Source organism: Papilio polytes, unplaced genomic scaffold, assembly GCF_000836215.1.
Source record: "Papilio polytes unplaced genomic scaffold, Ppol_1.0 DF821845.1, whole genome shotgun sequence".
NCBI lineage: Eukaryota > Metazoa > Arthropoda > Insecta > Lepidoptera > Papilionidae > Papilio > Papilio polytes.
In genome coordinates, this window is record NW_013527359.1 from 2,439,991 (window position 1) to 2,452,377 (window position 12,387).

General features: G+C 32.9%; 3 protein-coding genes across 3 annotated transcripts in view; 1 reads left to right on the forward strand and 2 right to left on the reverse strand.

Annotated features, from left to right (window-relative positions):
* The first annotated feature begins 1,108 nt into the window (after positions 1–1,108).
* LOC106108103 (serine/threonine-protein phosphatase 6 catalytic subunit) lies at positions 1,109–3,501 on the forward strand. Its single transcript, XM_013289187.1, has 6 exons — positions 1,109–1,353; positions 1,525–1,670; positions 2,247–2,388; positions 2,785–2,939; positions 3,025–3,137; positions 3,225–3,501. The coding sequence occupies exons 1-6, from the start codon at positions 1,189–1,191 to the stop codon at positions 3,413–3,415; spliced, it is 912 nt and encodes a 303-aa protein (XP_013144641.1). The 5' UTR covers positions 1,109–1,188; the 3' UTR covers positions 3,416–3,501.
* A 583-nt stretch (positions 3,502–4,084) lies between these two features.
* On the reverse strand, positions 4,085–6,622 carry LOC106108102 (eukaryotic translation initiation factor 3 subunit I). The gene is made up of 5 exons (XM_013289186.1): positions 6,515–6,622; positions 6,159–6,385; positions 5,750–5,882; positions 4,918–5,085; positions 4,085–4,611 (listed from the first exon to the last, which is right to left on the reverse strand). Exons 1-5 carry the CDS (start codon positions 6,515–6,517, stop codon positions 4,153–4,155), a joined length of 990 nt encoding a protein of 329 aa, XP_013144640.1. The 5' UTR covers positions 6,518–6,622; the 3' UTR covers positions 4,085–4,152.
* A 418-nt stretch (positions 6,623–7,040) lies between these two features.
* LOC106107793 (nuclear hormone receptor family member nhr-91-like) overlaps positions 7,041–12,387 on the reverse strand; it is a 41,872-nt gene continuing 36,525 nt past the window's right edge. Inside the window, exon 9 of the mRNA XM_013288796.1 lies at positions 7,041–12,306. Coding sequence (XP_013144250.1) covers positions 12,226–12,306 — 81 coding nt within the window. The 3' untranslated portion in view covers positions 7,041–12,225. The remainder of the gene's footprint in view (positions 12,307–12,387) is intronic.

The window sequence follows — 12,387 nt, forward strand, 5'->3', positions numbered from 1 at the left end:
TATTATTAAATTGTGTTTTAAATATTGTATTATTATTGTTTTGTTTCAGTTGTTTATTTTTTTGTGATATAGAAATCACTGTAATGTCGATTATTATGTTAAACAACGCTTATATCTCGAAAATAGCATTCTGTGATTTAATGATGCCTTGGCTACTTCATGATTAGTGATAAAATTGCTATAAATGAGCCGAGCTTTCTTTCTCGTTCAATTTTCAATCGAAAGAAAATGGCTAGTTATTAAGGGTAGCAAAATGTTTTTAGTAATTAAACAATGCATCATGACTGTCTTTTCAAATGTCTTGGTGGCCCAAAGTTTTCTGCAAGGTGCAAGGTAAGCACCCCAATATCACTTTACGCCCCAACATACCTTAAATTGTGTTGTGTGAATGGACTCTTTCGAAATTCCAAGCTATTAAGATATTTGAAATCTCAGTACCAAGTCAAAAAGTGTTGTTATTATCACAATAACATTAGTGCGTAGGACGTTTTGAAATGTAACATGTTATATCTATTTTATGTTTTTGTATACATTCTGTCAAAAAGCATTTGATCCGTCCCATGTATCTGTTCTTTCTTCAATTTTTCAATAACTTTTAGTAGTAGCTTAAATATTATTTAACCCATTCACCGCAGCATATCAACAGCACCACACACAAGTAACAATATGTAATACCATTAGAAAATGTATTTGCATGTTTGTTTACATAATAAATAAAAAACTTTTGCCTCTTATTGCGTTGTTATTTTTCCTTATTATTCGTATTACATATGCTGTATATGCAGTATGTTCCTGTTGATTAATGAGATCATTGAAAAAGAAATCTGTCCAGACAAGGGTGATCATGGAAGCCACAGCCCAGTCAGCATAGTGGTACTTGCTTAATGGACAATTAAAAATGAAAATAGATACATTAATACTGTTCAATATACTAAATAAAATAGAATTTATATGGTAGTAAATTATTTATCAGTTAAGGAACAAAACTACTTTCGCGCAGCGGAGACAAGTTTATATTAATAGCCACTTCACGTTCCCACACCAACTTTATAATCTGTAACTGTCAAATTGACGTATTTTATCGTCGCTTCCTGTCACCTGTCATCTATCTGTCAGCAGGTTCTCACGAAGTCGATTTTGTTGCAACTTTAATTTTAGAGAATTATATATTTTAACAAATACCAGAAAATGAGCGACGTAGACAAGTGGATAGAAATAGCAAAAAAGTGTAAATACCTTCCAGAAGATGATTTGCGGGAATTGTGCAATATTGTGTGTGATTTGTTATTTGAGGAACCGAATGTTCAACCGGTGCAGACGCCCGTCACTGTTTGTGGCGATATTCATGGTCAGGTAATGCAAAGCTGAGTTTTTATAGAAACTTGTTTCTAAAATTTATTAATTAATTAGGTCAACATCTTTAAAAGGATTCGTTATCAATGGTTTGAGCCAGACATGCCTCTATAAATGATGTCTTTATCAGAGTAATATTTGTGTCCATATTTAATTTGATATATTTTTCAGTTTTATGACTTAGAAGAATTATTTCATATAGGAGGTCAAGTGCCACAAACTAAGTATATATTTATGGGAGATTATGTAGATCGGGGCTATTACAGTTTGGAGACTTTAACATTGTTAATGGCTTTAAAAGCAAGATATCCAGACAGGTATAAATTTGATATCTTTTTACTGATTTTCTGATACTCATGTATACTACTGCATTTTATACAGACTGTTTTCAACTAAAACGAGTATGATAGTAACAAGTAATATGCTATGTTTAATTTCTTTTATTCGGTTTTGCATTAGACTATCAATGTAAGGTAATAAACATTTTTTTCTTTATGAAATTAAAATACTTTCACTGTGCTTTAAAATAATAAATACATGTCTTCACAACTAGTGACATGAAAGAAAATGTGTGAAAAACACTCGTTAATCATAAAATAAGATAAGATATTTGTATTATGTTTGTGATAAAATGAAGTTACTTGCACACCTCAAAAGAAAGAAAGTAGACACTGCAATTTCAATACAAAAAAAAAATCAAATGGAAATTGTGATTATTGATTTATTTCAAATGTCCCACTCTAGTCACTATAAAAATAGTTAACAAGTGTAGTTTGGGTGTTTCCCAATGCGCCAATTAGCCTACCAATCAACCCAATGGAAATCAATTAGTCAGTAGTCTGAACAGTCAAATGTGACACCTTGCAGTGTAAAAAATCATTATTATTCTACAGGATAGTTCTACTTAGAGGTAACCATGAAACCTGTCAGATAACAAAAGTATATGGTTTCTATGATGAGTGTCTTAATAAGTATGGCAATGCAAATGCATGGAAAGACTGCTGCAGAGTTTTTGATCTCCTTACAGTAGCTGCGGTATGTATTAATAAAATTATGTTACACACACATTTAGAGTAGAAAAGTGATCAAATATGATCCTGTTACCTTTTGCATTTGTACTATCAGGGAATCTGGCAATGTTCTATCGTAAAAGCTATTGTCCAATGTTTTGTCCATACTTTTAAATGTTTCTATGAATAAATATTATTCAATAGTAATTCAGCTAATTGCTGTTTATTATTGTCCTGTTGTTAGTGCAACTCACTGCTACATTTTGGTTATTTGTAAGATGAAGCAGAGTTTATCTTTGCATGAAATAAGGTAATTTTTTTGTAAGTGGAACACTATGAAAAGCCATGACTGTACAAATATCACTTGGAATCATTAATTTGTCATGTCTTTTTTGTACTAACAAATTCTATTGGTTTTCAGCTAATAGATGAGACTGTTCTATGTGTTCATGGTGGATTGTCACCTGAGATATCAATGTTAGATCAAATCCGATGCATAGATAGAAATCAACAGATTCCACATAAAGGAGCATTCTGTGATCTGCTTTGGTCGGATCCTGCTGATATTGAAATGTGGTAAGTTTATTTGGTTAACAGTCAAGGTAAAAATTTTTGTAAGGATTATTTCATATTATATATAATTTATTACAATTAATTACAGGTCACTGAGTCCAAGAGGCGCAGGATGGTTGTTTGGAAGTAGTGTAACAGAACTCTTTATGAACTACAATAATTTGAATTTAATTTGCAGAGCACATCAACTTGTTAACGAAGGTTTGTTTATGTTAATACTTTATTTTACATGAAATTTGAAAATGAAATGTGGGATTATTAAAAATGAAAATGTGTTTTGTTTTTCAGGATACAAATATATGTTTGACAAAAGACTGGTTACAATTTGGTCAGCGCCAAATTATTGCTACCGTTGTGGGAATGTTGCTTCCATAATGGAATTTCTAAGCGTAAATGACAGAAATGCTAAAATATTCCATGCAGTGCCAGATAGTGAAAGAGAAGTGCCTCTACAAAATACAACTCCATACTTTTTGTAACTTATGTATAAGATTAATCATATGTTAAGCGCAATCCACACTATTGTTTAGATTATTTTGTACAAAACATTGTTGGATATTTAAAACGAAGTTTTATTTTACCAATACGAAATAAAAAATCTCTATCAATACATGGTGCTTATTATATGGCCTTTTAAGATAACGCAACGTAAAATAAATGAGGACATAATATTGAAGTATTGTTTCCAATTCTAATCAGGCTGTCTTCATTGCAGGAATGAGTTGGCACGCCGGTGTAACCCCGAGTTTTGTCTGATGAGTGTGGTGCCAGAGGCCCAACTTTAAACCCTTTTCCTTCCCACGCTTTTTCTCATAAGGAAAGGATGGGAAGGGGACGTGAATTTGACAATGGAAGAGACACATAGGAAGAGAAAACATACTCTTTATGTGCGATTCCAACTACGTCGATTAAGCGTAGTAAATGTGTGGACAGCCGTCACTTGGCCATTTTGGCAGATTCAGGTGGCTGCTTGCTCATTTGCCACCTTGACAATAAAAGAAATGTATCCTATCATATTCTCTTTATTTTCAATTAGGGATTGATCAGTTTAGGCATTCCAAGTAAATGAAATAAAGTCTATGTCTAAAGTATGTAATTTATTAGTAAATTGTGAATGTTTCTTTTCAATAATAATACAAAAACAGGGCTCAAACTAAAAATGATCTATACTTTAGACAAGTTTTATGACAATACAAAATACAATACTAGATATTTGTTAATCTCTGTTGTAATCGAATGTATAATCAAAATAAGATTGATCGAAGCTCTGCACACGTACGTAACCATCTTCACCACCAGACGCGTAACTTTTACCATCAGGGTGGAATGCTAAACTGTTGATAGGTCCAAAGTGACCTTTAACACGTCCAAATTCTTCTTCAAACACTAAATGGAAGAAACGGGCATCGAATTTGCCCTGTCTAGTTGATGTGGTTGTCACTTCCATAGCATCTTGACCTCCTCCGAGTACTACGTGATCCAGAATAGGGCTTAATGCAGCGGAATTTACTGGACGCTCAGTTTTATATTCCTTGAGAAGTTCTAGGGAACTGGTGTCAAACAGTTTTGCTGTCTGGTCTTTAGAGGCTGTGATGAACATAGTTCCGTCACGGGAGAGCTGCATGTCGTTGATTTGATGGTTATGCTCCTTGATTGAATGAACCTTTTTACCTGTCTGTAAACAAAATGTAAAATGATTAAGACTTGAACATCTAGAATGTTAATGAATCTAGTGTACTTATACATCTATGAAAAGCCTGAACTAGCCTAACGTTTTCAAGTAACTTTACATAAGATAGTCTTCAAGATTCAAACTTTTTAGGTTTTAACAGCAGGAGGGACTTATTAGAAACATACCTTTGCAAAACAATATCAAACTAATAAGCAAAAGAAGAACTATAAACAAAGTATACAAATTAAAGTCAATTAGAGAAAGAATATTAGATTAGGTAGAGCAACATTAAAGTATGTCAATACTTACTCTTAAGTCCCATTGAATCAGATCACCTGCTTCATGACCAGTAATGATAGTTTCATCTAAAGTTCCCCAAACCATTGATGTGACTTTTGAGTCAGTAATTTCCCACTTCAAGATCGGAGACTGGGTCGAAATAGAGTCATCAACAGTTCTAGTGTCAATTATGAAAACCTGTAAAGCATTAAATTCATATGAATTTTTAAAATGAGATCTCACTAAGAGAAATGCTACTGTTATATGCAAATATATCAATTATGATTTCCATAAGATTTAAAGTATAATTTTTATGTCACCATAATTTCTGGTATACCCAAAATGCATAAGTATTGCAGCTTAACAAATGGTACAGTTGCTGTTTTGACTTTAATTAAGCAGATGTACTTAACCCTTAATTAGACTGAGTTTTTTGTAGCAAAAAAATATCTTCTGTTACTAACACAATAGATTAAAATCTCATGTATGTTCTCTAAACTTGTTTGGTAGAAATTTGTTAATTAATTGTCGTCACACTGGATATTATTGAATTAAGGGTTCACAATGTGACACACTTAGATTCATGACAAGTACACTGACAACACCTATCTTACAGATTAATTGAATAATTAAATGATAGTCCTGTATAGTGAGTAAATACTTTAGTCAGAGTATTGCACATGTACGAGTGGTAAATTTCAATTTATAAACAATTGACAAACACTAAATTTTGTCCGCCTACGGGTTTTCCAGACTATACTCTACATTAATGCCTAATTTCATTGAGATCTGTTCAGCAGTTAAGGCTACAAAATAACAAATGTCCATCTAAACTTTCAAATTTATAATACCAGTAAGATACCTCGCAAGGATGCCCCATTGCTTTGTCAGTGGTGTAGGCAGCTTGGTATGCACTATAACTGAAGTTACATGTTCTTACTGATGAATTTGTTTTTATAGTTGCAATGTTTTTGCCAGTTTCTAAGTCCCACAATCTGAAATTAACATTAAAAGTATAAATTGAAGAAAATTATACTTGGATGCATAATTTATAACATGGGTAGGGTATGATAAAACACAATGATGCAATGATTTGATGTTGAAGCGACTTGATTTAATTTAATCAAATGGTACAAACTACCTATGATACTAATAACAAATAAAACTTCGGACAATAGATATTAAGGGTAACAGAAAATAAACTAGAGTGTAAGAAACATACTTCTAGAATTTCGAGATGCAATAAAAACGTGATATAAAATGCTACACACCTGCAAGAGCTGTCACCGCCACCGGTAATAAGGTTAATCGTCTGCCAGTCAACATCGAGACACCATACGACACCACCATGGCCATTGAAAGTGCCCAAACGTTCACCGTTTAAAGACCACCACACGTTGGGCTTTGCATCTTTCGCAGCGGAAAATAGCAAGTCACCTTCACGGTTATACTTGATCTGCGTAATGGCACGCTCGTGCCCTTGTAGCATAAGAGGTTTCTGAAAAATACAGAGGACGAAATCACTTGTAATGTTAAATGTCATCACGTATTTACTATTATTTTAATGGTGTAAGATTTGGTAATTTACAAAACAATAATAATTAGCTATACAACTTTCGAGCCTTACCATTTTTACAAATATTAAAATGAATAATTACAGAAAAATCAAGAAAAACTAAATTGTGACATGTGGCGGTTGCGGTTATTTGACAGAAAGGGGTTCATCAAAGAGCAACAAAAAGTAGAGTAAAAATATATACAGACAAAAAAGAAATCCAAGCACAGAGAATATATTTTTTGCGGAAAAGCTGTAGATTAAAAATATTAAGCCTATTGATAAAAACTGAGTTATCAATAGGTTTGTACAATCGTAAAATATGACTGATTGTTTTTATCTTCGTCTGGTTAGTCGATTATTCGACTTTATTGTTAATTGGCAATTTTTATATTACAAGCGCCAAGTCATCATATACACGCGCCTTTCGCACCATGCACTTATTAAACACTGGAGTTCAGGCCAAAATAGCATTAATTTGAGTTAAAATTCTTACATTTCATCAACATCAGTAACATCTATAACTGTATTGATGATATGATGATGTCTTTCGTGTTAGAATAAATAATGGTTACTAAGGCAATTAAAACAAAGTAAATATTTCACATACATTTTATTTTCTTAAGTTATTAACCATTGATTTCCAAGAGTACAACTAAAAAACAAATTAAAGTACAAACACGTTATGCATCGCTAACTAAACACAACTGTAGGTAACTCCTCTTGGCAAACCAGAACACGATCGCTTGACTAACAGCCGGCGCACCACTCGAAAGGGACGAGTCACAACTTCTCGAAACACTTCATACACTCAATATGATCCTTAATTTGGTCGAAATATATTATAATAATAGCCTTTTAACCATCAAGAAAGATACATCGAACAGCAACTAATGTGACTTGCTACACGTAAACATAGAACCCTAAGGTATCGTAATACTTAAACGTACTAGCTAAGTCTGAAAGCGATAAGTCTTGATATTGAGCGAGCCCAACTATATAAATATGTGAGATACAGCACACTCAACCACATCGAACTCTGATTATTGACATAATGGCAGCTAATATATACGTGCGTTTCTCAGTGGCACTTTCAGTGAGATTGTGGAGCTATAAAAGTGGGTGTCATACTTAAGTTGCATATTTATTACAGTTGACAAAGGCCTACACCATAGAACGGACTGAAATGATAAAATCATTAAAAAGCGAAACGTGTTTGTTTGTGTAACCGTAACAGAAAACACAATTATTTTAATAAACGATGTATAACTCGTCAAATAGATATTTATTATGTATATTATAGTATGCATACTTAGGGTTGAAAAGTCCCTCTGCGACATGTAGTTACATACAACAAACACTCAACGTTTCCAAATATATATTCTCTTACAGCTTTACACTTGTTAAACTGTAACTAATTACATTGTCTAATGTACACAAATTTCAAACTTTCTTTTACACAAAAGTACACGAAACGATATTATTATACACAACAAACCTTACCTTACTTATGAATGTGAAAATATTTCGTCACAATATCTTAGACGTAATTAATTTATTCTCTTATGGACTGTAAAGAAAGTGAGAAATGCATTAAGTTTTTTTTTGTTACATTCTTATAAATATATTAACATCATTACGTTTACATTACTAATTATTTATATCAGTCAAAATATTTTCGCCATATTATTTAGATCTTAACTCTTAGTCAACTTCGCAACAAGTTATGTGATTCATTAATAAAGGTTCCGACTTCTATTATAAGTATGTATGGTTTATACAAAGCTTGCTGTGTCATTACTAATCGATGATGTATATGTTGTTTTTACACTGTATTATATAAATATAAATTCGAAATTATTGACTCGTCAACTTCTATTACAGAAAAAAATAAATTTTAAAGGAAAGTATAGTGAAATTATATAATCTGTCCAATGAAAATAAAAAGTATCTGAGAAAGCTCGTTATGATTTTATTACTGTTAGTCCAAGTGGTGTTATGGCTCCTAATAACTCGGTAGAGACATGAAAAGTGAATATGCGTCGTGTATAATTTTGTATTTACATTTATATTTGACAAAATGTATAGCCTCTGGGGGCTCGTGTACTAATCTAATTAGGTACTCGACAGTAATGCGCCAATTTCATCGTTTATTTATTAACAATACTATCCTTTGTACAACGCCAATAACATCCTTACATCTAACTCCTCTCTGATACACTGCCGTTAGTTTCATCTTATCTTTAAGCTAGGTTACTAACAAAATAAGTGTCAATATTACTTAAACATACCGTTAACATATTTAGTAGAATGATGCACGATTTGCGACTATAGTTATCTTTACGATTTCCCTCATTACAATGTTTAAAAATCTATGAAGGCATCTTTACCTCAGACTTTAGATTTACCACCGTCGTTCTGATGGCGTTATATTTAAGAACTAATTAATTATAATTTAAGTTAGTTAAAATTGAATAAATAAATATATGTAGTTACCCAATTTACGGGAGGGTTCTGTTGTTAAAAGCTCGCGCGAGTGTAAAGCCGGCGTGTAGCCGTACCGGCGGCTACGAGACGTGGGCCCGTCGTAGACCAGGCGTTAGAACCGTGCACTACTGTCTGGGTCGTAGACAATTCGCGCATGTATTCCCAATATATTATCACTGTTCTTTTATCACATTTAACTAATAATTTCGCGAATGTCATTAACTTAATAGAAAAACGTAATTAAAGTATATAACGAAATTAATCGAAAAACTATTTAGGCATTTGATGGCAGTATCGTAACTGGTTGTATTCGAAATCTAATAATAACAATGTACAAAACACATACCCACTAAGACTTAACTAATGGTAACACGTTGAGGAACGGACGCTTCTCGCACGTTCAGGTAACAGGATTCTCTAATTACATAATATTTGTAAAATCAATTGACCACATAGTTTATGTAACTTATGATGTTTACCCGACTAAGGAAATGAAGCGTTATTTATAACATTTACAAACGTTGTGTTTTATGTGCTTCCAGTTTTTTTATAAGTAAATTAAATTACACAAAATCTGTAACTGAAAAAAAAGTAATTTGAATTATAATTCGGCATTAGAGAATTTAAGAAATTGACAAGTCCGATTGCTTTATGTAAATAATACTTTACATCTCGAATATTTATTTTATTGTTGGTCATTTATTAATTGTTTTCGAAATGTAGAAATTGGACTTTGTATAAAAATTCGCTGAAGTAATAATAATTGGGGCAATTTAATTACACTAGTTTGAAGAGTTAAACCATACAGACAAAACGCGGAAAGGAATTTACCTAGAACCTAAGTCCCTAGAACGAACTTTTTGGTTTTTTTTTACTTAATTTATACGCGGCGTATTTCTGCCGACCTATATCTAATGGTAACTGTTCACCGTTGCTGGAACGTTTATTACAATTTCATAATATTAACGATTAATACGAACATTTTAATTAACGATAACGGCAATAACTTTAAAAATACAGGCAGTGATGTCTGACAGTGTCGCGGGAAATTAACACTATTTTTAAGAACAATTAGTCAAAAGAGCTCCTTATTTTATTTATCTGTTTAAAATTACGACTAAACGTTAGTAAATCTTTATGAATAATGCGACAAATATGAAGTTAATGATATTTTAGAGTCACAGAAATACAACTTACACGTAATTAGCGGGATCACCGTATTGATATTTGTAAATGACACTTCAAAAGATTACAATAACTTTTAGGTTAGAATAGTAACGAAAAACATTTAGTCAATTATGTTTATAGTAATACTTATAAAACAGTTTTCTTTAGTTTTTTTTAGTTTTATCTGTTATTTCTATGACCCTTTTGATGTTGGAGAGATTAGTAAAGATGTAAATGGAAACTAAGGGAATGCAACAGTACTTCATATACAAATGAACAATGAATGAGAAATTAGTCAATGAATGGTTACAGAAACTTATGGATGATATAACAATGGTTTGGAGCACAATATGGATCGCTTTACAATGCTTCTGGCTTGAATAAAGACTGACACTGATATCCATCGGTATTATAATTACTTCATACATTATTAAAGATGGCGACCGTTTATTAAAAGGCCCATTTTACATTGTTAAAAAAGTGTAAAATTACAATTACATTTTATTTATAATTTATTGTCTGTAAAATTTACATTTTAACCACAAATCGTTATCAAACACGTAGATTAAGTTTTTATTTAAATTATCGTACAAATTTCATTTTGAAAGTTCCTATTCGTACCTCGGATATTTACTTTTATTGCGATCTTAGTTGACGGAAGTAAAGTTTCGTTTTAAGTATGCATTTTACTTTTATGTTTTAGCGTTTGTTTTGTATGTTATAACAACTTTATTCCAGTTGACTGCAAGCTATACAGATAAAAAAATTACAACTTCGTATCAAAGGTCTTCGAATCACATCTTTACTTTGTCTCATTCAAACACAAGTATTGTCTAAACATTGATATAAGAAATGTATATAATTTTACAGACGACTGTGTTATAATTGACAACTGACCAATTAATAAGAATTTTCCGGTGGGTACAATTAAGGTCCGCATAAACTTTATTTCTGGTATTACACTGTCGTATGATGCTCGTTACTCTTTGTGAAAAATGGTATGTGGAGAAAAACAAGTGGTAGCTATGAAATGAAACATGAATCTGAATTTATAGTTTTAAAGATTTGAGCATGCATTACAACTTGAACACATCAATGGAAGCGATATAATATTGAATGTCCAAAGAATGAGAAGGAAACGGCGTGGAAATCGCCGCGGTACTCCGAAAGCGGCGCGCGGCGATCATCACGGTACCTTCTTAAAAAGTCCTCAACAGCCCCTTACATATCTATTTAGACCAGAACAAAGAGAAGTGTATCGCTCAGAGCACAGAACTTGCGCATGTGTTACAAGAAATATTGGCAATAAAAATGCAAAAGTTGTGACTATAAAGAAAACGCGGTACAACCCGCGCCAAACGTATGTTAGTGTATAAACAGTATAGTTGTATACAAGCAGTCTTGGTAAACACTGAGAGTAGGTACTTAGTGCTACTTACATTAAGAACAAAATCATCATAAAATTAAATAAGAAATAAAAGAATCAATATTACACACCCAGCAATTACCCTACGGCTCTTACACTAGACAGTATAAAATGCAAACTAAAACAGCAATATTTCATTTACAAGAAACAATTCTGTTTAAAAAAAACAACTCCTTATACGCTACACCGTTAAGGTTACTCTATATTTACAGAAATAATATATTATGCGATTCTCCGATTGACGAAAAAAGTTATATAATAACATAATTATATATTTAATCTATTTATAATAACACTAAGTAGTATACACTACCACGTATAAAACACGCATTCAAGTCCCTGGTTATCTATAAAATAATAGCTAGTTTAATCATAAATCAGTCTGTCGATTGGGACGTTTTAATTCCTCTAATAAACAATAAACCAATACACACATCGACTCAACAAAGGTATAACGCACTGTCTCACTTGTGAACACTGTCTTTCATTATTTAGTCACTGCGTCACCTGTGTGTCCGCAAATTTATTTATTTAAGGTCTCGAGATCAGACGTGGTCTCAGTCCGCGGCGCGCCCGTTCCCCAGTGGCGGGTGAGGCCGAGACCGCGGTCTCCAGTCTGGGGCGATCATAAGACGGTGGCGCGGCGCGGTCGCGGGGCGCTGGTCTCGTACATCGAGAACTATACGCCCTGCTGGGCCATGTACTATCTGATCTCTGCGGAGTTGAGCACGAACGGCACGTAGAACATTTTGCTCTCCAGCAACAGGTTCGCCGCCGCTTGGATCTGAAAGTGCAGGAGAAAGGACGAATCAGCATTGTGGTACTTAAACTTTCCATTTCAATAGCGATCGGTCGAGTACTTTCT

What these genes read in the sequence shown, in the direction of transcription:
- LOC106108103 (XM_013289187.1), top strand. Translation starts at nt 1,189, where the DNA reads ATGAGCGACGTAGACAAGTGGATAGAAATAGCAAAAAAGTGTAAATAC. An exon ending in GTGGCGATATTCATGGTCAG is followed by an intron (nt 1,354 to 1,524) that starts GTAATGCAAAGC and finishes TATATTTTTCAG; the next exon opens with TTTTATGACTTAGAAGAATT. An exon ending in AAAGCAAGATATCCAGACAG is followed by an intron (nt 1,671 to 2,246) that starts GTATAAATTTGA and finishes ATTATTCTACAG; the next exon opens with GATAGTTCTACTTAGAGGTA.
- LOC106108102 (XM_013289186.1), bottom strand. An exon ending in CAATGGGGCATCCTTGCGAG is followed by an intron (nt 5,086 to 5,749) that starts GTATCTTACTGG and finishes AATGCTTTACAG; the next exon opens with GTTTTCATAATTGACACTAG. An exon ending in TGATTCAATGGGACTTAAGA is followed by an intron (nt 4,612 to 4,917) that starts GTAAGTATTGAC and finishes TTTTGTTTACAG; the next exon opens with ACAGGTAAAAAGGTTCATTC.